Raw genomic sequence first — 24,599 nt, 5'->3', positions numbered from 1 at the left:
AAAAAATGCCCATGGGGAAAATGGATTTGCTTAATGACAATGGTGTTCACAAAAGGCCACAAAAATTTGAATCCAGTCATATGATGGTTCAATTTACAACAACTTACAACTATAATTTCAGGTTCAACTACGGTCATAAGTCAAGGATTACCTGTATTGTTCTTTGTAAACTTAAGTCATATCATTAGGTACTACAGTTAGTCCTTGAGTTACGACCATGATTCAGCCCAAAATTTATGTTGCTGTGAAAAATGTGTTGTTTGTCCCTTTTTACGACTTTTCTTGTCACAGTTGTTAACTGAATCATTGTATTTGTTAAGTTAGTAATATTAAGTGAATCTGGATTTCTCATTGATTTTGCGTGTCATAAAGTTGCAAAAGCTGATCACATGACTAGGACACTGCAGCTGTCATAAATATGAGTCAGTTGTCAAGCATCTGAATTTTGATCATGTAATCATAGAGGTGGCTGCAATGGTCATAAGTGTGAAAAACAGTTGTTAGTCACTTTTTTCAGTGCTGCTGTAACTTTAAATGGTCACTAAATGAACTGTTGTAAGTCGAGGACTACCTGTAAACCTATGTGGAAGAAAGGAACAAAAAGAAAACCTATGGAAGAAATTGCCATCAAAGGTCTTTGCAAAGAAATAAATAAATATGTGGAGGCAATATGCTGACTCTGTAAACTGCTTAGAGAGGGCTGTAAAGCACTATGAAGCAGTATATAAGTCTAAGTGCTGTTGCTATCTTCAATTTTTTTTTCTTATCAAAGTTCTGTTTGAGAAAGAAATATGATACTGACCATTCAAGCGATAGACCCAAATGTGTATTTCAATACCCAAGGAGCAGTGATGATATTCTAAAGGTTCGGCCCAGTTCTGGCATACCAGTAGCGCCAAAGATCAGCCGAGACTGAACCGGTTCTCTCTACGAGCTGCTGTTGGGCCCACCCGCCTGCCTGGGCTCCCATGCTGACCTTTATTCCCTTCTTTTGAAGCGAGCTGCTTTGCGCGGCACACATTGCCGCGCATCAGCTGTTGAAGCTACAGGGATTCCAGGAGGTGAGTAGGAAAGCCTCTGTGACCGCGCAAAGTGTGTGTTTGGCATGTGCAAAGTGTGCGCATGCACGCAAAATGCGCCCACAAGCCATGCCCACCAAACCGGTGGTAAACTTCTTTGAAACCCATCACTGCCAAGGAGCCAGTCCTCCGCCCATCCCTTAGGTACAAGATTATGGCTTCCTGCAGGGGGTGCTTTTCCTGCCTTTATCTGTGGAAAATGCCAGCTCACACAGGGCCTTCTTATGAGCACAGGGTTTCTTCAGCAACTGACTGCACTCTGCCACGGATGAATCATTAATCTGAGATCACAACATGACACAGAAAGAGGAGGGACTGTTCACTAGTCCTTGTGTGTTGAGATCCACATGTGACTGAATCAGCGAAACAGAGCTATGTCTCATGTACTTATCTTAAGTCTTCTTTTTTAGCCTTATCAGCCTTATTCTTAATTATGCTTCCTTGCAGGAATATGCTGGCAAATACTTAAAAGAATTTAGCTATATTTCTACCTATCATGCAATTTTGAAAAGAGGTATGTTTGCACTGAATGATTTTTTCTTTTTTTAAAATCTAGGGTCATTACCCCCCCGCCCCCCCCCCAAAAAAAACACAAACATTTTAGCTGTTAGCATGAGTGGATCATACTCAAGCTTGACCTGTCTAGTAAAATTATCTTAACTAGTTTTATACAGAGAATCTCTGCAGCAAAACTCTGACAGAGTGCCAGTTCTTCATGCGAAGGTTCAAGTAGCAAGTGACATGAAAGATGCCAAGAGGCCAAGATGCTACCTGGCAGAGCAGAACCTCAGTGCAGGTTCATATAAAGCAGCTTCTTATATCTCTTCAAAATGGAAGGATGACATTTCTTTCTTTCTTTCTGCAGGCTTGTGCTTGTCCTTCGTGCTAGGACAATCACATCCAAAGTAATACAAGGATTTCCCCTGTATTGGTTATGGTACCAGAAACAAGCTGACTGGCTTGAATTAATCCTTTCCAAATAAAGGCATTTCAACTAACAACTCTTAGTTTAGCAACTCTTCAAAGTTACAGAAGCATCGAAAAAAGGCTTCAGGGAAAAAGTTTTCAGTTGTCTTCCCCCCCACCCCCACCCCCCAAAAAAGCATCTTTGGGACTACCGTTGGTTATCATGTTTTTGTTTTTCTTGGAGGGGCTTTGAGTCAGTGTTGACTACTGTCAAGTACCTAGACAAATCCCTGCAGCTTCCTTGTCAAGATACTCAGGAGTGGCTTACTACTGCTTCTTTCCTGGGACTGAGAAAGTGGTTGGCTCAAGATCACCCAGTTGGCTTTGTGCCTAATGGTCTCTTGGTTCTAGTCTGGTGCTTTAAACTACTATATCAAACTGGGCTCTTTATCACTGATATGCTACAGCACTATTCCCATTGCACATTATTAGAGGCCAGGGAATCTAATTACCAGAAACTAAATTTACCATATTGTAAATTTATTTTACAAAAATATAAAAATCCCTCTTTGGATTGCAGTGTCGGCCAATATAACAAAAGTAATTTTTAAAGGAGACAGACATTTTCTATATTATATTCCAATGCTAAAAAACTTCCCAAGGCAACATTAAAGAATTATGTGCCATGAAAAACAAATAATATTACAATTAAGGTGCAATACTTGACCTTTCAGCTTCAAATTAACAACATCATAACCTAATCAGAATAACAGTGATTTTACTGCCCACCAAAATCTCATCTAGATACTCTTGGAGAAGAATTCCTTTAAATCAGTTTCTTCTGCAGAAAAAGTTTAATTTTGCATTTTGACCAGCATTTTTTATTGATAAGAAGAAGAAATATAGCAGGACCTTGGAAGAGAATTACACTGTACAAACAATTTCATGTAAGATAAAGCAGTAATATAGATTACTGCTTAGATATCTTTACTTTTTGGGGTGTCAAATCTATTTTTTCAGGACAAAGGAGGCACAAAAACAAATATATATGTATGTGTGTAGAAATCACAGGGAAAAATAAGCATTTCTCCCCCCCCCCATTAACCCCTATTGATGCCAAGTAGAAACCCACCATCATGGCAGCAGTATAATGTGCTTCCAAGCAATTAAATTATAAGGTTAATTATATGGCTACAGTAATATGTACAATGATCTTATACTTCCTTTATTTCGCTTACCCAGATGTAAGAAGCCACGGAAAACAACTTCCTAATTTTATATAAACAGGTATAAAAATAGTCTGGGAGTTAAAAGAATTGCAAAAATAAATAAATAAATAAAACTGGTCAACTGGTTAGGATATCTATTTTGTTTTGCAAAACAAAAGCACCTGCATAAATATTGACTGACTAACACTACCTGTGGCAAACTTCCACAGGAGACAATTTATGTAGTAACTTGGCTTTTATATACTTTGGGCTTTATCACAATTCTGCAGCTTGGAATCCAGCCTTGTAAAGATTATGTGAAGTAAAATGGAGTTTTGTTCCAACATTTATGCTTTAGAAACACAATGGTTAATAGAAAATGAGCCATACAAGTAGGGCTGAAAAATCTTCCTAGCGGAAGCTGGGCTCATGTCACCTTATCTGAAGATGCAGACAACCAGTCAGCTAGATGAACAACCTGCTTTTCACATCAAGACTTGAGGCCACAGTTTACTGCACCACTTAAAATCCAAAGGGAGTTCTCTGTCTAAATAAAGACTCAACAAACAGGGAATCAGGCAGGTTTTGAGATGTTCCTTTGGCTTGGCAAGCTGGGCATTCAGGTGAAACGTTAGCTTTCCTAAGTGTGTTTGCAAGCCTAAACAAAGGAAAAGCACTTAAAAGACAACATGGCTGAAAATGTGCAACATTTTCAATATCCAACAGTGTAAGAGTAACATATATTCAAATCAACTGCCCCTCCCGCTCTCCAGATTCTCTCTTTCTGTCCCTCCTGCTCTCTAAATTCAGAAGTTTTTTTATTATTTTAATAATACAAAAAGCATGAGATCAAGTATGATCACAAAATAATTACAGGTGTGAAATGGGTGTTTATATTGAGTTCTAAGCATATTTTAAAGTTCAGCTTTTTGTAGGTTTGTCAAAATTGTTTTGTAAAATGGAAAAGCAGCTGTAGAAAATGAGATCTAAACATTATGAGAGCAACTGAGAAAGTGAGAAGCAATCTTCCAGCATGTCATTTGGGTCTTTCCTTAGAATAACCATTCCTGGGCTTGGTTAAGGCAGCTTTCTGTCATAAATGGTCTATGTATGTATGCTCAGAAGTGGTTGGGAGTGAAAATCGGAAGGCAGGAAATGTTCTATTTAAACAAGCAGTTGTTAGAATCTAGACTCAGGGTAATAATAAAATATGGATTTAACCGCTCATCAAAGGCTACTACACTGTGGACTTCCTCTTTCCCCCTCACTTTTAGACAAGTGTCAGACCTTTAACCATGAAGGGTCTCCAACATCATTTTTTTCTTGGCTGATGCAAAATTTTATCTCCTTGTAAAAACACCCTAGAAAAAAAATGCATGTTCTTAATGAAGTACTGGATTCTTTGACCTACAAACAGAAATCAAAGCTCCTCCTATTTTGAGTTCAGGAATGAAACAGATTTGAAAATAGTCTGGCAAAATGGCTTTATGAAACAAACTGCAGCTGGATCACAGCGTGAACTGCAACTATTCTAATAGATTTAGCAATTATCTCTGTTGTGGAGAAGCTGTTGATCAATAGAACACATGAAAGCTACATCTATTCCTAGACCAATGTAGTAAAGTGCTCACCTGCCAGAGATCAGATGAAACCTAAGAAAAGAAACCCACCAATTTTACAGAGCCCCCAAAGTCTTTCTTTCTTTCCTTTCTTTTTCTCTCCCCCCGCCCCCCCACCCATGAATGAATGATGAAAAGAAATATTCTGACCATTGTTTCAATCTGACCATAACTCATATTACCCGCAAAGGAAAGGAAGGGTCTTCCGGGGCTTGAATTCATGGGCTAGGGAATTTTAGTTTCATCACTCACAAAGCATCACTGAAATATTCTCTTGCTGCAGTGTTGAATGGGTGATTTGAGAGGCAATGACCATGGAAGAGAAGGGGGGAAAGGGATGGAAGCTTGCCTTCTCAAACTTTACCTCGCACATAAAGGTTTGCTGGAGCAGAGTAACGGGTCCCTGCACTGTTTGTAGCAACACATTCGTATTTGCCTTGATCCGACTCCTCGCTGTTTTCAATTTGGAGAGCCCCTATGTAGAAACAAAACACAAAAGACACTGGTTATAACAAGATGTATGTTACTGCTCTGTACCCTTATTCCAAACATGAACACGAGAGGACAGATGATGCCTATTGCTTCTTGTAGGGTATCCATGCTTGTTACTATAAAGCATATGCTGTGCCCAGTCTTCATAGCTCCATAGTCAAACAAATTATTGGTACCTTTTCAGTTGCTTTTTATGTACCAAATAAATTTCTCCCATATGGAGAAACTATCAAACCCTAATAAACGCAGAGTAAATAAATCAATCCAAAGGAATCTAATCTTAGTTCACTACCTTCCTTTAACTATCTTAATCTATAAAATACACTTCATTCCACAACAAAGTATCATTAATTTACTCTTAAGCCTAGCAATAGAAAAGACCACAAATTTTTCACCTTGAAAAATCCCTTGTTTCTATTGTATTTTACATATAATTATACTGTTTTGTCTACTAACAACATCAACAAGTAACAACATCAGTTGGTAGTACAACCTGAACCTTTGAAAGGCCGAGATACAAAAAGTTTATTTGAAGAATTTCCAGGCCGTATATTTTCTACTCACTATATCCTGTGCCGTTGGTTTCTTGTTCAATGTACTTAATTGTAACATAACTCTTGATATTTCATTGGTTTTGCTGCTTTGAATTTTAAGCTACTTCAAATTTTAAAATACATTTTGGGTGAGACCCCTTCCATGCTTCCATTCCCTTTCTTTAAAAAGGGCCCAAATAACAATCATATCAATCCAAGCAACCAGGCTAAATACTAAACTCTGCCTAATTCACATTACAGATAAATATATTGAAACAGTATTCCTCTTCTTTCTTATCTTGCCACTGTGAATGAACTAAGTCCTATTCTGTTGTCTTCCAGGTTATGGAAGATGTAGATTTAGAATGATAAAGGCAAAAAATAAACAAACATGAATATTTAAAGCAGCCCTGATACTGCTATTCCAAGAATGGGACTTGGTGCTTCTTGGGGAATAAATACTTAATTTGTGATTCTAGAAGTTGAGATTCCATAGATCATAGAAGGCAGCTTTCACTCACAAAAAAATATGTACACTCTTGAACCAAGAGAAAAAGCATTAACCTGTCTGCTTGTCAGAGTCTGAATCCATTTCTGTTTGCCAAAGAAAACAGCGCCATTAACAGAAATTGCTGTTCCTGGCCTCCCACTCTAAGGCATGAGGGTTAAATTCAGTTTTCATATTATTGGAATAAAAGGAAAAATAATGTGAATCAACCACTTTCACCTAAATCATTTACAACAATAAACTGAGACCACAGTATAAGTATGTATCTCAAGAGAACTAATGAAGTTCATTATGTTCTGCTATTTCATAAAAATGATATAAAGAGCCCTCTCTATTGTTGTAAGGTCTGGAAAATAAAAATAAATTGATCAGAGAAGTCTGGCTTCTGCTACCTTCTAGGGGGCATTTCATACTCTGTACTTTTAAACAGCCTGAAAGTTTATACCTTGTTGTTTAGGTATTCAAAGTGTGGCAGAAACAATTTTGTGACTTAAAAGATCTGGCCCAGAGAACTGTTTTTGCATGTTGGGACAGTGGACAGTGAAGACTTAACAGTACTTTCTTGAGACTCGTGTTTAGCTTCCTCTTTCTCTATATTTATGTAAATTTATGCCCCCTCCACAAAACTTACATAATAGTAAATTTTAATATTAATTATATGTTATACTTTTTGTACTTTAATTATTGTTACACATTCTGAGTACAAAACAAATATATTATTTGAACAGTATGCCAATAACAATTAGAGGGAAGCACCTGAAAAAGGAGTCCTGATTGTTGGTTTCCTAACTGGGGATAGATCCATATATCCAAGCTGTGGGTAGGTGAGTGTATGTATGGATGATTACAATATTGAGTCCTCTCTCTAGCATAGGTACATGTGATCTACTCTAGAGTGTAAATGACAGATGAAAATCATTTGAGCGGCAATAAGGACGGCTTTGTAAAAGAGGGTCAGGGGGGAAACTGGATTTTCCTTTAGTCTCTATTTTTCTAGGTAGGGCTAGGCTATAAATTAGAAATATCCTGGCTTTTACTGAATCTGCTTCCATTTTAACACAATGTTTGGAAAGTCCGAATAGCAGGAACTGGAAATCTTTTGCATGACTTCATTTCACATAGAGTGCAGGATTACAAGAAGCATGTATTAATTCTGGGCAAATGCTATTTTTTATTTCTGAGTGGATCAAAATAGCAATTCTGTAGAGTTACAGGAGGATAAAATTAGCTACACACAAATGAGAGTCATGCCTGTGTTGCTCTGTAAATATGCATTTCTAATAATCACATGGATGTCATAGAATGACAGCCAAGCATCTTCAAGCCCCATTTATTGGCAATTAGGCAAGAAAGGGAATCAACCCAGCAATTTTCCTATTGAGGCTCATTACAATCCTGCTTAATTGTTTCCTCCCTGAGGTTGATTTTTGACATGTCAGATCTGGACTGAAACTGAGTTTCTGTGATTTATGCAAGGGCCGCAGTCACTGCAAGATCTTTGAACTGAGCAGTTCACAAGGCAAATAGAGGAACACAATTCAGCCACCAATTTGCTTCTTTAGGTATATCGCACATCTAGACTTCAAACACCCTTTTTTAAATTCTACTTTAGAAAGGAGGAAAGAAGGGAGATTTGCAAGCTTTGCAGGAAGCAAAATTGCAAAATTACCAAAGGGTGGCAGTTTCTTAGCAGGGTTAAGCAGTATTAAATTTGTATAACATCGGAAGAATTAGTTGAAAGATTAATCAGCTTTTCTCTGTCAGTTTTTAGGTATTTGTATTTTAAATTCACGTTCCTTTTGCTTTGAACATATAAAATTCATATTAGGGTAGAGAAAAGTGTTAAGCACCTACTGTACTTTAACTGTTTCGCATGTATTTGTTATGCCACTGCTTCATAGAAACATTATCATTGAGTCACTGCACATCTACAGTGGCATTTGGCTGTATCACCAATTCCGGAAGCTAACAGTGCTATCAAATATTGAATGAGCAAGTGACCTGGTGACTACACAGAAGCTTTTGGTGAGGAGGATGGATTGCCTGCGCCAAGTCTGACATGGCAGCACTAACTGCTCCAAGAGAAAAGAAGATCAGAATATCTAATTTTCCATTGTGCTTATTTCCACTTTATGGCAATAGAGAAAGCAGCATTTGATAAAAGAGAAACAAATCACTCCTTCTAAAGGCTCATTTGTTGCAATCTATTGATCATCCCTGAAAACCCGTGTCTATTCATCTATCCTCTTCTCTAATCTGCCAGTCAGCAACTAGAGCCGTATATCTCTGAACAAGCTATCAAAACTCACCCTGACCTTTCAGCCTGGGTCTCACCTGAAAAGCAAAGGGGGAATGTTAAAAGTGACAACATGCCTCACGAATACAGAGCTCTTAGAAAAATGACAGCATCTCTTCACAGGAAAAGTAGGACTCATGGCCAACAGAAAGGTTAGTTTTCAAAACAGAACACCCTGCTTCTCGGGCTACTTTATCTGGTTTCCTTCATACTTTTGCTCAAGAGAGATTTCCTGGGTTTCCCATCCAATGTACCTAGCAACTATGCATAATCGAAAATAAACATTCAACTAATTGCAGGCACAACAATCCATTAGTCTAGTCTCATTTTGATCAAATTAATACATCATGGAAATGCAGCAACTTACCTTTAGGAAGACCTCAGAGCATTATTATTATGTGAGTATAACCTTCCTTCATAAAAATGCTTTCCTCAGTAGCCTGAAGTTTAACAAAAGGTATCAGTCTGACAGAAATCCCGTATGAGATGCCAAGAGGTGGCTCTTGGCACTTAGAAAAATGTCGTCTTTGACATTCAAACAGGACACATGCATTTTAAATAATGTCAGGCAAACTCTTAAAACACCTCATTAGAACTCAGATAGAGAGATTTATGTTTTATGAGATGGATGATTCTCATTACAGCAGTAAGTCAATTCTCTCAAAAAGGATATACCGAACATATGGCGGTTCTGGTGCCAAGTTGTTAATGTTCTCACTTGTTGGTAAGAAACACATGACAGTTAAATGCAGGAAAGCCTCAATCTGGCACGAGTAAAGATGGGACTAGAAACAGGCATAGCTTGGCTACTTAACATGTGGTTTATTGTTTTGCTTGAAGATTTTTTGTAGTTTTAGATAAATAGCTTAAGAACTTATTAACATTACAGCGGATAGTCTTGAATCATTCCAAAGATTGGATGACAATTAGGCCTATACCATTTGGCCACTTAACTCAGATTTTCCACTAAATTCAATTCAAACATTTTTGAAATAACAATCCGCATTTGTTCTAAAAATATTAACACAACTGAAAGCATTAACATCCAGAAACTGAACCAGAACCAAAGACTGTTTTATTAATTTGAAGCAATGATTTAATGAAGACAGACAGGGAAGGAAAAAAAAAACAGCATTGGACAATTGAGAGAGTACAATTTAGCAGAGGTAATAAATTTCAGAGAATTCAGGGATCGGTCAACAGCAGCAGTTACTGAAATTGCAAGAGATCAGGATCACTGTACATAGTACTGATTACAATCTTAGGATCACTTCCAGAAACCACTTTGAGTTTTCAAATTACAAAAATTACACTAGCAGGCTTGACCTATATAGCTGCTACTCTGGAGGTATGCTAAACAACGTAAGATTTAAGATGACCAGATATATGTCGGATACCTTTACACTCAACAAATCTTTGAGCCCTAGTCACAAGGCTGTATTAAGTTTCAGAGAGAATGGGGCTGGCTGATTGTATCTCTTCCCTCTGCCTTCATATTGAAAGGTCTGGCAAGCTAGACAGACGCACTTATAACCCTCAAAGGAAGTCCATGTTTCCTAAACAACCCTTCAAGAATTATTTTATTTTTAGTTGTTCAGTTTCTGTCAGCAGTAATACAGAAGAAAAAACATCATGGTTATCTTGTGAAAATACTGCACCTTTCAGATGCAAACCACAGTGGATATTTCAATCCCTCCTGGACTCAGCACTCTAGAGAGTAACTGAATTGGAAAGATCAAAGAACCCTCTGTGGAATAAGCCAGAACTGCACCTTCCAATTCACAAATGTTCCATTGAATAGCCCCCCCTTTGACCTATGTATGCCTGCAATGGATGATTCTACAAGGTACCAGAAACTAAAAATAAACAAAAACAAACACGTGTGGGAAGGAATGGCAGATGACCTTGTGTACCGATAAGAGTTTGGAATGAAAGAATAACTGGAGATGGCACACTGCTGAAACGTGTCATGGCAAAAAGAAATGTAGTGATGTGAATATTTGAGGCACAGTTTAGCATTCTTACCTCTAATTGGCGTACCACCTGGTGAGGTAATTTGAATGCAAATAAGATTAAAGAGAAGTGTTAGTACAACGAGAAAAGGGAGAAATTGAAACTAAAAAGTTTTTCAAAGCTAGAATCCGTATTAGAGAAACAGATATAATAATATATAAGAAAGGAATGTGCAGTAACATTGCCCTAGATTGGTTAGCAAAGCTCCACCAAGAATACAAAGTCTGATCTCAATTTACATTCCTGATTCTCTCCCCTCCACCCCGCCACAAAAAAGGATGTCGGTAAACCACTATCATTCATTGTCACAACTGAAATGGAGCACCAACTGGGAAATGGGAACCATGGCATTTTATTCTGCCAGAAGATGGGGCTGTGGGAGCATCAGTGTCAGTGAAGTACAATAGGAGTGTGCGTATACACGCATGTGTTTGTGGAGTAAAGAGAAAAAAATATATGATAGTAGTTGGCAGACCAATTCTTGGTTTAGGATTACCTGGATCACAGGGGACAAAAATTTGATTACATAACTGAAACTGGAAAACTAATCAATGAATGTAGGTTAACTCCTGTAGTAAGCTCCTCCTGAGGATAAACTGTTGTCTTGCACCATTCAGTTTTCAAATATAAATGCAGAGGACATTCTTTTAGCTTTCACTTGGACTAATGGCTGAGGCATGCTTTTGCATAGTTGTGCAGCAGGCCAAGGAGAGAATTGGTACCCTCTTTACAAAGGAGTTGAAAATAGTTTCACATGCTATGAACACATTTTATAAAGAGGGGTTTTATGGAAGGGTTTGCTCAGTCTTGGCCCTTATCAACAAACAGCATTGCCTAGAGGTGTAGAAAGGGAACTGCACGTGTAAACTGACAGCAATTCCCCTTTGATTCTCGATTTTGTCCCCTTGATTTTATTTTGTGCAAATGAAATCTGTTAGTAAGGGCAGGGAAATTCATGCAGATCTAATTTCTAGACAGTTTATGGTAAGTGTTGGTTTAATGCAGATTTTGCACATCTGAACACCAAGCACTTACCAAAAAAAACAAACAAAAACCTGGGGAGTTTAAACAGACAGAAAGAGAAGGTTAAACAGGACACAAAGCCTCAAATCATGTTCCGTGTATTGATCAATAAATACCAGTAACCACAGAAATGCTGTGTATCTGAGATTAACTGCCCCCCACATTCCATTATTCACAGCACTGATTACCCAATGGGTGATGAAGAAAGACACTCAAAGAGTTTCTGTAAATACAAAGAAGGCAGATTTTAAGAGCATTTAACTTGCTTCCTAAAGAATGGTTAAATTATTTACACTTATTATCTCCTTGCTCTTTTGTTGAGCCTTTTCCTCTGGGCAGTATAGCTGCCGCTTTTAATCAGTGGAAACAGTTCCAGCTGCTTTGTCTGGCATTCTCCGCAGCCAAGATGATGTTATTCCATCTCCACTTTACAGTGAGACTGTTTTTGCCAGTGCTTTTGTTCACAGATGGGTGAAAAAAAAGGAAAGCCCGTATTGCCCACTGTAAAGGTGAATATTCTCTTACATAATAAATCTGCCTGTTTATCTGTTTCTCTAACTACCATCCATCCCATTCATCTCAAAGGAGCAGCTCACATCACAGAAGCCTGCATGGCTTCCAAGTCATGTCAACAGGAAAAAAGAGGATTATTGCTTCCTTCATGCACAACAGAAAAACTTCTGAGAACTCACTTTTCTCCCCAGTCTGCCAATTATTACTGTAATTAAACACTCTAAACCCTATCTTCTTCCTACCTGCAGTTAACTGACATCAAGACTTTCCACAACAGAGCACAGCAATCAGTCTCCCAGTCAGTGAAACGACGCTTGTTTTAAGTTGCCCTCACTTGGGTGTGATGCTGATCTTGGAATGCACTCACATAGCCATTGAAAAGTCTGGAATTAATAGTCTACATAAAATGAAGAATCCCATACACACTCAAAATGGATTTCCTAAAGTGCAGTTGGTTCATTTTTCTTCAGGTCTGAAGAATTTTAGATTTTTCTTGCAACTGTTAAGCAATTTAAAAATATGTTCTTATTTGTACATAAGTCTCTGGGTTTTTGTTAACTGTCAGGGTTGCCATGTAGGTATCTGAACCACAAGTCACCAAACCAAAAATCAGGGTATTTTCTTAGCAACCATAGAGTTGAAACAAATTTTAGAAGTTGCCTAGTCTAACCCAGTGGTCCCCAACCTTTGTGATATGGTGGCCTAGTGTGTGTGTGTGTTTGTGTGTGGAGGGGATGGTTCCATGTGAGTAGAAGGTGTATGCGTGAATGCGCCTGCCCACCACTCTGCATCTGAGTGTGAACGCCCACCGCTCACACAAATAGAGCTTTGCACATGAGCATGAGTGTTCGCCACTTGCATAAGTGGAGCTTGCGCTGTGCTCACCCACCACTTGTGTGACCTGGTTTCAAATGGACCACAGCCCAGTAATGGACTGTGGCCTGGGAATTGGAGACTCCTGGTCTAGCCCTTTGCTCAATGCAGGATCTACTGAAAACTCTCTGACAAATGGCCTCTTGTTTCAAGTGAAGGAGAACTCAGACCTTTGGTAGCATTCTGGTTGATAGCTTGTATACAGTCAAAGAATTCTTCCTGATATCTAGCCTGGATGTACCTATAGTTTATTCATTGGGTTTGCTCCTTCTCTCTGGTGTCCTGAAGAATAACTCCATTCCTTCTGTGAGACAATCCTTCAGATATCTGAAGATTACTATCATACTTTCCTTCAATCATATTTTTGTAAGCTAGTCATATTCAGGTTCTTTAGGTATTATTTATAGGTCTTGCTTTCTTGACCCTTCATTGTCTTGATAGCCTTTCTTGGAACTTGCTCCAATTTATCACTATCCAGTTTGAACTGTGGTGTGGGTTATGGTAGGGAACACTGAACACTGAATGGATCAATTATCTGATACAATAAACATACTTTCTTGGATCTTATTAAAATAACATTCCACTTCTGGCCTGATTTTCATAAGTGCTTAGTATTTATTTTACTGCCCTAATAAATTAGCAATATGTATTTGTTTAAGCAATGTATTAGTCACCTCCAAAGCAACTCCACAAATTATATTTCACATTTATAGTGGATCTAAAGCTAAACATCTTGTGCAGCACAGAGAACAATGGCGCTGCCCACAATAATAATCATACCAGTTCTGACTTATTATTATGAGGATGACAAGAAAACATTCATCTTCAAATCGTCCAATTTGCTGCTTAGCAAAATGAATGCAACTCACAGATACACATTATGTACTCACTGCTCTATTAAAAATATTACCCAGAACAACTCATAATCCAGGATTTCTTTTCCATGCTGTTATGGAATGAAGCCATTTAAATACACAGCCTTCAAACTTTGTATAATCCATGTGTTAACTCAACAATACTCTATTCCAAAGAATCTACCAAGCCATCAAGTTATTTCTAATGGGATACCATCTTTAAAAGAGATTTTGCGACAATATAGTATATGAGTTCACTGTTTAGTTTATACTTTTTGAACTAATTCTGGGTTGGGGCTGCTGTTGTTTTTTTTGCCCTGTATTAATATGACCAATTTTTCTCAAACAGCATTTAATCTACAATTTTAAGATAAAAACTGGTTTGCAATTTTTCTCTTCTGAGATGTAGGCAAAGTTTGTTCTAGAACAGGGAATGTTAATCTCTCACAAAGCTTCAATATGGCTTGCCTTGCTGGCCATGATGGCTTTGTCTATAAATTTAATTTTGTCCATTAAAAACAGAGTATAGTACTGTATAGTGAGTATCATACTGTGTTATTATTTGATATGCTGTTATTTATAATTTTTGACTATTAACATTTGCTGTTACAATTCTAGTTACTTTCAGACTGATGGTGTGTGACTTTTAATGAAAGCCAGCTGGATGACATTGGGCTGATCACTCTTCCTCAGAGGAACCTACCTGATGGGATTGTTGTTGTGGGGAAAATAGAAGGCAAAATAAATATTATGTATGATGGGATAAAATTCTAAAACTAAATTTATAAATATAAAGTAGGCAAGATATAGCAATAGCAATAGCACTTAGACTTTTGTACCGCTTTATAATGCTTTACAGCCCTCTCAAATATGCCATTTTTAAATTTATTAATCAATTGTCTTCCTCTACTAGAGGCTACTGGCTGACCCACACAATAAATTAATTCCTGTTTATTTAGTTTTAGCTTACTACAAGGGCACACCACTATGATTTATAAAACGTGTCTGTGACTTAATATATTAATATAAACATACTGCTTATTCTTATCTATTGCTGATGTACAGTTGTTCATATCTCAGTTTATTAAATTATAATTTAGCTATAAGATCATAAATTATACGGTTTTGATTTGCAGCATTACCCCATGTCTTGTCTCCAGATCAGCATCTATTCTTATTTTGACATGATATTCAAGAGCAACATCCCAGTAGGGAAGAGGGCTCATGCAGGGAATTAGCATGGACTCATTATGTAAACACAAGAGAGTAAGTTTTAACTCCCACCGAATGCCTTTGAATCTCACCTAGCCTTTTCCAAGTGAAAATTGCCAGGCTGGGGAGATTCCTGTAGTACAGGCAGAGAACAATGTAGCTTGTTTAAACTCTACATTTATGGGTCTGATTGTTCGTGCCTGATACATTCATTTTTTAGCCAAGTTCACTGTGTTTTCTGTATTATGGTGGTTCATTAATATTATTACTGTGATATGGTTATTACCACAAGTTTGTCCTTGGTATTAAAATGTTTAATATGATATTATTGTGCTTCAAAACATTATTTTATGAACAGTAGTGTCAACACTGAATGATAGAGGCATGTAATAAAAATACAACTATAATCACTGAAGTTTAATACCATCAATCAATTTGGAGCAGAGGAATACTGTTGCTAGTCTTTTAAAATCCCTCTTCTTATTTTATTACCCTTTCTTTGCAGATCAAGAAATAAAGTGGGAAACTATGCATATACAGCAATCCTTCCACAATTGACCTACTTTTTGAAATCAACATCCCAAATAGCTATTTAATCACACAACTATAATCAAATGCAAACTGAATGTACAAGTCATAGCAATCTGCCATTCCTACCTTTTCTACTGGCTGACCCACACAATAAATTAATTCCTGTTTATTTAGTTTTAGCTTACTAAATAAAGTGTTAAAAATATATAGTTATCGTCTTTTGGAAAGTAGGCTTCTTTTTAAGTATTGTCCTGTTTGGATCTCTGTAGTCCATACAAAACTGTAGAGGGGTTTCAGTCCAAACCAGGAGTACTTTGAGTAAGTGCAATAAATGGATGAAAGAAAACTGAAAGCTTATTGAGATGATGTTTAAAATATAAATGTACTTTTAAAAGTATTGTAATGTTCCCATTTAAATCACAGATGTGGAATACGGATAGCCCTTGATTTATGACCAGTCATTTAGCAAACATTCAAAGTTACAATTAATCTCCCAAGGAGACCTATTTTTGAATTTAGAACAGCTGCACCCTCTCCTGGTTATGTGACCGCATTTTGGATGCTTGCAACTGGTTCACCTTTATGGCTGTTTGCACATCTCGTGGTCACATGACCACACTGTCACTTTTTTTTCCTGATTTCTGGCATTTACTTCTGGTTGCTGACAAAAAAACACCCACTGGGGAAAATTGGTTTAGCGCGCATGGTGTTTGTGAAACAACTACTGCATTTACTTAATGTGAATGACACAAATAAGTAAGAAAAAAACAGATCTGATCATGTGATGCCTTGACTTACAATGGCAATGACTTACAACTGTAATTCTAGGCTCAATTACAGTTGCAAGTTGAGGACTACTTGTATGTTATCTTTGTATATGATTATGGGAAGCTGAACAGGTCTGTTAAAGTGGAACATAATTGCTATTAACTAAAATGGTATTTATTACCTCATTTTAGACTAAATAATTCAATAGACAGCAGAATGATAGTCTATGACATGCAGGATCCCAGAGAACTCTGCCCACTTTACCCCATAGATGAATCATTTAACCATTAATTTAATGGTGAGAAAATTATTACTAAGAGTACTGGACACCAGCATTGATTGGAATTTTTATATGGTTCATTGCACAGTCAGCCAGAATTCGACTGGATTTGACATTTTTATTCACCTATCAGGTCCTTCCCAAGGACCTGGGATAGGCAGATGTTTATATTTGATGGTATTGGAAGACATCATCACATGATGTCAGCAGTTCTGAGTCAAGCTGCCTTCTGCAACTGACTGATGGTGGATTTGTCAATGCTGATGGCATTTAAGTGGTGCTCTAGTTGTTTTGGGATTGCATTCATGGCACCTATTACTGTTGGTTTAATCTTTGCTTTCTTTTGCCAGTTTTTCTATTTCTATTTGCAGGTCTTTATATTTTGTTACCTTTTTCAGTTCTTTCTCTTCTCTTCTATTCTGCTGTTATGATTTTTTTTTTGCAGAGTCAACCAGATGCTCAGACTGGATTGGCATTTTTATCAACTTACTGACTCCTTCCCAAGGACCTGGGACCAGTTAATATTGATATTTGATGGTATCAGTGTTGTTGTAGGATGTAAGCTCTTCTGAGCAAAGCTTCCCTTTGCAATTAATTGATGGTGAATTTATCAACGTCAATGGTATTTAAGTGGTGCTCCACTTGTTTTCGGATATCATTATGATCCATTCCACAGACAGCCAGATGTTCAGGCTGGATATGGCATTTTGGTCCACCTATCAAGTTATTAATTTGTTTATCTGTATCCCACCATTACTATTTTGCTGGAGGTACACTCTGAACGCATATAAAGCAAAATCCTTTTTTGACATAGGTGACACTCAAATCTACATGTTAATCAAGACTGAACAGAAAATGCTCTCCAACTATTGTCCAGATCCTGGAGGATGTTAGATTCTGGATGAGGAGGAACAAGATGGTGCAACTTTGGAAATGATATAATTCCAGGAAGATACCATCTTTAGTTCCAAATAGGGTTTTAATGTTCCTGCTGTTCATGATGATATTCTATGCACTGAGATGTTCTGATATTTATTTTACATTACAAATCTCAGATACATATACTGCTCGGAATTATGATATCAATGACTCTAATGACCTATGCGCCTAGTAAATAAACTTTATGCATCAATAGTCCTAGACCACTAGGATATGTTTTCCTGTTGTTACTAATGAACTTGATGAGATCTGATGAAGAGGGGTCAATATTGAGTCTAAACCTGATATGCTGTGCTTCTTATAATCCTGTGTGATGAAACATCTTTTCTTCACAGTAATCCCATGTGTGTGTTTGTGTATATGTGTGAATCTGTGAGTGAGGATAAGAAAGATAACATGGATATAATATGTATGCTTTCAAGGCCTATCCACACACAAGAAAAAGGGATGTCTAGGCACACTCCGGAGTGTTTCCTTGATACTTAGAAAATGTTACTCCATAGCGAAAATCCTATTGGTTCTGCAAACCGGAAGAAGAAACTTATTTTCTTATTGTGTCTGAAGAAACCAGAGTCTTTAGTAGTTAAGCAGGTACAAAATTTCTGCCTATATTACAAGTTTCAGACTTAGAACTCTTTTTCTTCCTGATGGACTTTGAGTGAAACTTAACCCACATTTGTCTTGAAATTAATTTTTTTAAAATCTTAAATTTCAATTAGCTTCCACTTATGGTCTCCATGAATATACTACTTTTGCTTATCTGAATTCCTCCCTGTCCTTACAAACAATGACCTCAAACTCTCCTTTGAATGTGTAGTATTTATTAGGCTTATATGTAAATATTGATTTAACTTATAGTTGAATAAATTCTCTTAAATCTGCTAATGTCTCCTTTAAATAACTGGAGAAAATTAGAATAGTGTGTGAATACCAAATGAAATTCTCTGGAAATATGCTTGAAATATGGAAGGAAAAAAAGACCAATCCAAATTTAGGACATGATGGCAATGTTAAACGTGCTTTGTTTTTAAACTCAAGTCTTCCTCTTAAGCTTGCTTACCAGCAATGGAATTACGTGAAATGAATGTTACTGAGAGCCTACCATGTACTCAAGTGCTGCCCTACTCATTTGCAATTCCAGATACAGAAATATATTTAAAAGCATGGAAAATAAGTATCCAATGGCATGCTTTCCTAATGCTGCTTGTGTAGCACCTTTCAAATTAAATTAATGAGGGTGTTATTTCCTTTCACCACACACATCTTGAGAAGAAGGTAAAGGTCACTGTGAAATTACATAAAATGTAAATATATCAGTGTAATTATTGCTCACTGTTTTATATGGAAAGGTCTCAGAGTCTGACAGTTGTTAGAAAGAGGCTAAATATAAACCTGTAACCGTGGGATATATTTTAGGATATAGGTATTGATCACACTGGTTATGGGTAACATGATTTCTTGATTGAAGCAGAAACTCCACTTACAACTGCAGCAACCCTCCCTTTGCTTCTCTCCCTCCCTAACATCACTGATATAGCTTTTTATTACTAGTGGACAGAGCTTCAGCAGAAGATAATAGCATCCTTGAAATGTTTAATTCCTTTTAGAACAATCAGACTAAAATATTTAAAATATTAATAATATACATAGCATGATTTTAAGATGCTGTGTGATTGACAACTCATTCTTGCAGAATCTCACAACGTCTTTCAGCTGAAAAAGATGTTCAATGCTAAGGATAAGATTTTATAGCCAGTGGACATGGTTGTTCAGAATTTAAAACTGCAAATTTCAATGTCAAAGCTTAGTCTCTGAATCCAAAACACATTTCAGAATTACAATAAATATTTCAAAACTGACAAGATGTTCTTAATTGTCTCTGTCCATGGACTAACCGAGCAACTGTTTTTTTTTTCAACCTGTATTTTTAAGTGGATCTGCTAGTAATGTATGTTCCTTCCTGAAAGCAGAATCCAATAATGGAATCGGAGAGACACATATTATAACAGAGGTTCAGGATATGAAAAACTTTTTACCTGAACGAAGCTGTTTGATCCTGCCATTGCTAGCAGCTGTGTCCACCGGAAGGAAATCTTTGTACCAGGAGATTTCGGGGTCAGGGTTGCCGCTGGCAGCACAAAGCATTGTAGCTGTGCGGGCCTTCTCTACTACCTTGAGCTGGGGGCCCATATCTATAGTTGGAAAGCCTGGAGGAAGTTGATTCTCTGAAAGAAAAACAAACAAACAAACAATCCCATTAAAAGTCAGTAATGGGAAAACTGGAGGCAAGCTTCCCATACTCAAAGCACTAGATAATCAAGACTTTGACATAACTATGTCTGGTTAATTGGCAGAAGACATTTCCTCTACTTAGGATTCTGAACAGTAAATAGGTTATTAATACAGAATAAAGCAATTCAACTGTTCTGTGTATGTTTCTGGGTGAACTTTTATGCAATATGCACAGATAAAACAAGCATGTATCTTGTACTGAACTCTTCTGAATGATGTTGTATGTTCCAGCAAAGGTTGATTATTTAAAAAGCCAAAGAGCAAATGAATATTAACAAACTGCAAGGCTCTTGGTTGGCGTAGAGAATTCTGAAGTGTGCATTGAGTTATATTTGGATATCCTCTTAGTTTCCCTTCCAAACCTATTTTTCTAGGATGCACACTAGGAAATTGCCAAAACCTCTTCCTGACAATTGAAGATACCTGAGGCATGCTGAAAATGTGTAATATATCTCCTTGCCTTGGTGAGCCTCATTTTTTTAAAAAAATCTAGAATAGAGAAAGAAATAATTCTGTTGATGGTGGCTGCATTAAATTCTTAGAGATAAACGTAACTACGTTATTATTATGAGGATTCTCTTAGAAAAAGTCCCCAAGTGCTCTAGAGCAGCTTTTGATAACAAATGCCAAAATCAACTCACATTTCCAAGGCAAGAGAACTATTGTCTTCTAAATATGAATTACAATCAAGATGGGCAAATATATGGGAAAAGAGCCAGAACATAAGGGCTTTTTAAAACACTAGAACCTCAAAAACTTTCTTTGAAAATACTTAAGCAAAATAAGAGAAAGCTTTCCTTTTTACCTTTAGCATGATATGCTAATTTGAATAAAGACAAATAGCAAAAGCCTTAGATTATTGCAACCTTTGAATACAGCGCTCTTTTTGAGGTTTTCTAAAATAATCAGATATTCATTTGTGTAACTGATTAATTGAATAAAGAAAAAATGTGCTTATATAGAGATATACAAAATGCTCAGCCACTACTTTTAGGTAACTTTGACTTTTCTAGTACCATCTGCAATTGAAAATGTTGGATTACCAGTATTTACTTCTCTCGAGTCCCAACACCATACCTGAAACAAGGATCTTAGGATCCTAAATTTAAAAATTCCACATTATAGAGATCAAGACTGGCTGAGTATACTTCATTTGCATCAATCTTCCATGTCTAATGTGCATATACATAATCTTCATATTTTCAGTTAGTCAAAATTTTGGTACTTCGCCTTGTCTTTCTTGTATTTTCTAAATCTCTAAATGAATTTGCAGGACCAAATTGAACTATTCAAATATTAACACGAAATACTTTCTCATCATATCTATCAAAAATCCAGACACAGTGTCCCCATTTCAATTTTAGATTTTATAGCATAAGACAACATAAATGGGTTGCAATCTGTCTTTGGTGTTCAGAAGTTAAGGAGTCTGGGTGAAGAGCTACATTTAGAAAAAATACCAAAAGGAAGGAAGGAAGGGAGGGAGGGAGGGAGGGAGAGGGAGGGGAGAGAGAGAGAGAGAGAGAGAGAGAGAGAGAGATTGGAATTTAGTAAGAGCTTGAGCCATTTTGAATCACCCAGTCCACCCTCCCAAGAAATCTCTTCTTTACCACCAAACAAAAAAGTATCTTTGTATAAAAGGTACCATTGAAAATGAAAGGTTTTTTTTTCCCTTTCTTTAAATTGCTTTCTCTTTATTTTCAAAAACAAAAGGTACACACAGCTTAACTGGAAAGACACCAGAGCTAGCATTCATTGACAAGAAGCAGCAGCACTGATTTAACCACAACACACACGCCTCAAATTTTAACAAAAGCAGGGATATACAAAAGTATCACAAGACACAGCTTAGCTTGCAAGGCAAAATACAAAGAGGAACAAAAATTCTCTTCAAACTAGCCAACTGAGCCTGATTTACCTTGCTGCTGGCAATACAAAGTAGTCAGTTAAGGACAAACACTCCAAGTGATCAAATGTAATCCCTAAACCTTCTATATTGTTTCTCAGTTTTTGTGAGATAATATTCTAAGCAATTCATGTTTCTTTTTGTATCTACATAATTGTTAATTTTAAAAAAACACAATATAGGTATCCATTATTTATATGTGCTTATTTATTTGAAGTATTTGCATAGTGTGCTTCAGTGAAAAACCCACAAAGTAGTTTACAAATTCAATAAAAATGTTATGAAAACAATCCAGTATATGAACTGGTACAGTTAGAATTGCAAGAAAGTCAAATTAAGTACAGGGCCTGGAATAAACAGAAGAAAAGCCTTTCCAGAGGACAGACGCGATTGTCACCGTAAAACTGAAGTCTCTAAGACACAGCAGATATCTTCTGAAAATCACAGATCCCTGGGACACTGATATAAGTAGAGTCAGGCTACCTTGTCCTGGGTAATTTAGAACAGAGATCTCCAACTCCCCAGGCCACGGCCCATTACTGGGTTGTGAGCCAATTAGAACCAGTGCATGTGCATTCAATTTGTGTGAGCAGCATGCTTGTGTGGCTGTTGCTCGTGAAATGGAACTGAGGGTGCACCTGCCCGTGACTCACATAGAAGCACTCCTACTCACCCCCTCTCCTCCCTGCTGGTCTGCGAAGCTGAAAAATTTGGGGAACTGTAATTTAGGACTTGCACATTAAAATCAATTTTCAATGGCAGGCAGTCAACCACTGCAGACCTTCCAGCACAAATTTAATCTATGTGGTATAGTATCCCAGTCAGTACTCTAGTTGTCTGCATTCAAGCAATTGGTGCTTTAGCAGTAACATATGGCAAACCATATCAGTCCTAAGAGAAGCCTCATATGGAGTTCCATACACTGTGCCATTACTACTAGAGCAATGGTGGTGCACTGGTTAGAATGCAGTACTGCAGGTTAACTCTGCCAACTGCGAGCAGTTCGATTCTCACTGGCTCAAGATTATCTCAGCCATTCTTCCAAGTTCGGTAAAATGAGGATCGAGATTGTTGGGGGCAATATGCTCTGTAAACTGCTTAGAGAAGGCTGTAAAGCACTATGAAGCGGTATATAAGTCTAAGTGTTATTGCTATACTCAAGTTATTCCTGTCTATAAAAAAAGAACAGTTGATGTAATGGCCTCAGTTAGTAGTAGGCATAAAAAGCAAAAAGCTAGTAGTAGGTCAGTTGGGTCCTTGATGGATAAAGAGCACCTCAAATTGAGAATATGTGCCTTGATAGGGAGCGCAACTTCATTTAGAATAGCCAATTTTTCAACAACCTAGACCTAGGAACTATTCATCCATAGTATTTCCACCTTCTCAGAATTCTTATTCAGCTTATTAGCCCTTATCCAGTTTATCACTGCAATTAAACAATCTTAACCATGGCATCCACACCTCTAGGAAAAAAAGTCTGAAGTTTGCAGATGATTCAATAGTCAAATTGGCCTCATTTGAGATGGTGATAAGTCACCATATACTGTGTAGATGGGAGGTTGAACAATTGGCGATGTGTTGCAGTCCAACAATCTGGAGCTTAAACATGCTTAAAACTGTAGAGATGATAGTAGATATTAGAAGAACCTCTCCTTTCCTATCCCCTCTTACTATATTTGACAGTACAGTATCAGCAGTAGTTTCCTTCAAGGTTTTGGGTTCTATAATCTCCCAAGACTGGACACTTGACGTTAGACCTATCATTAAAAACACACAACAAAAATGTTTTTCCTGCATCACTTCAGGAAGTTCAAACTGCCCTAGGAGCTGTTGATACACTTTTACAGAGGAATTACTGAGTCTGTTATTTGTACTTCTATAACTCTCCGGTTTGGGACAGCAAGCAAACAGGACAGGTACAGATTCCAATGAATAGTTAAGACTGCAGAAAGATCATTTGCAACCTGCCTGCCTTCCACAAAAGACCTGTCTGTTGCGCAGGTCTGAAGGAAGTCTGAGAACATATCCTCACATCCTAGACATAAACTGTTTCAGGACAGTGCTGTAGGGCATTATATGCCAAAACAATTAGATACAGGAACAGTTTTTTCTCCCTTGTGCTATTACTCTGCTGAAAATCTAATTCCCACAGTGTTGCCTAATGTCTATATATACTTACCCATGTAGTAGGACTGTGGTATTATTATTTACCCTTCTTCTTATCTGCTTTATTTCCATCTTTTATTGGTATTATTATTACTCTGTGACTTTGCATGTATATTGAATGCTTCAGTACCAGAGACAAATTCCTTGTGTGTCTAACCACATGCGGCCAAATACAGTATTCAATAAAGTATTCAGTTCAGTTCTATTCAAATGCAAAATAAATCTTTTAAATGTTTGATTAATTTTAGAATATTTTTGTTCATGAAAATATTTCACAGTAGTATGTTAATAAAGAAAGTAAAAATGCAGTGAGACCCATCATACTGAGCTCGTCCTTATCAGCTATAGTATCAAAAGTAATAATAATGATCTCTGTAGTTATCTTATTATGACAAAAGCACAGATGTAATGGAAGCGCTTCTATTTGCTAAAACAGTAAACAATTTAGCACTACTCCCATATAAAAGGGGAGAAAGTATTTCATTTTGTCTTCTGACATTCTTTACAACTTTTTGTAAGTAGTCCTCTTGTTTAGACTAGGTTCCTGAAATAAATAGAAATAAATAACTCCTAAGATATCTTTTTAGG

The 24,599-nt window shown here is 37.1% G+C and overlaps 1 protein-coding gene across 8 annotated transcripts in view; it reads right to left on the bottom strand.

Annotated features, from left to right (window-relative positions):
• Positions 1-24,599, bottom strand: part of PTPRF (protein tyrosine phosphatase receptor type F) — a 542,470-nt gene that overhangs the window by 98,647 nt on the left and 419,224 nt on the right. For all 8 annotated transcript variants that reach the window (XM_087929754.1, XM_026706994.2, XM_087929753.1 and 5 more), the window contains 2 exons: positions 19,684-19,872; positions 5,177-5,287 (listed from right to left, as the gene is read on the bottom strand). In XM_087929754.1, coding sequence (XP_087785880.1) covers positions 5,177-5,287; positions 19,684-19,872 — 300 coding nt within the window. The remainder of the gene's footprint in view (positions 1-5,176; positions 5,288-19,683; positions 19,873-24,599) is intronic.

The sequence above is a fragment of the Pseudonaja textilis genome, chromosome 3 (assembly GCF_049901715.1).
Source record: "Pseudonaja textilis isolate UNSWEBS1 chromosome 3, rPseTex1.2, whole genome shotgun sequence".
NCBI classification, from domain to species: Eukaryota; Metazoa; Chordata; class Lepidosauria; order Squamata; family Elapidae; genus Pseudonaja; species Pseudonaja textilis.
Note: the sequence above shows the minus strand (reverse complement) of the source record. Positions and strands in the feature narration are given on the sequence as shown.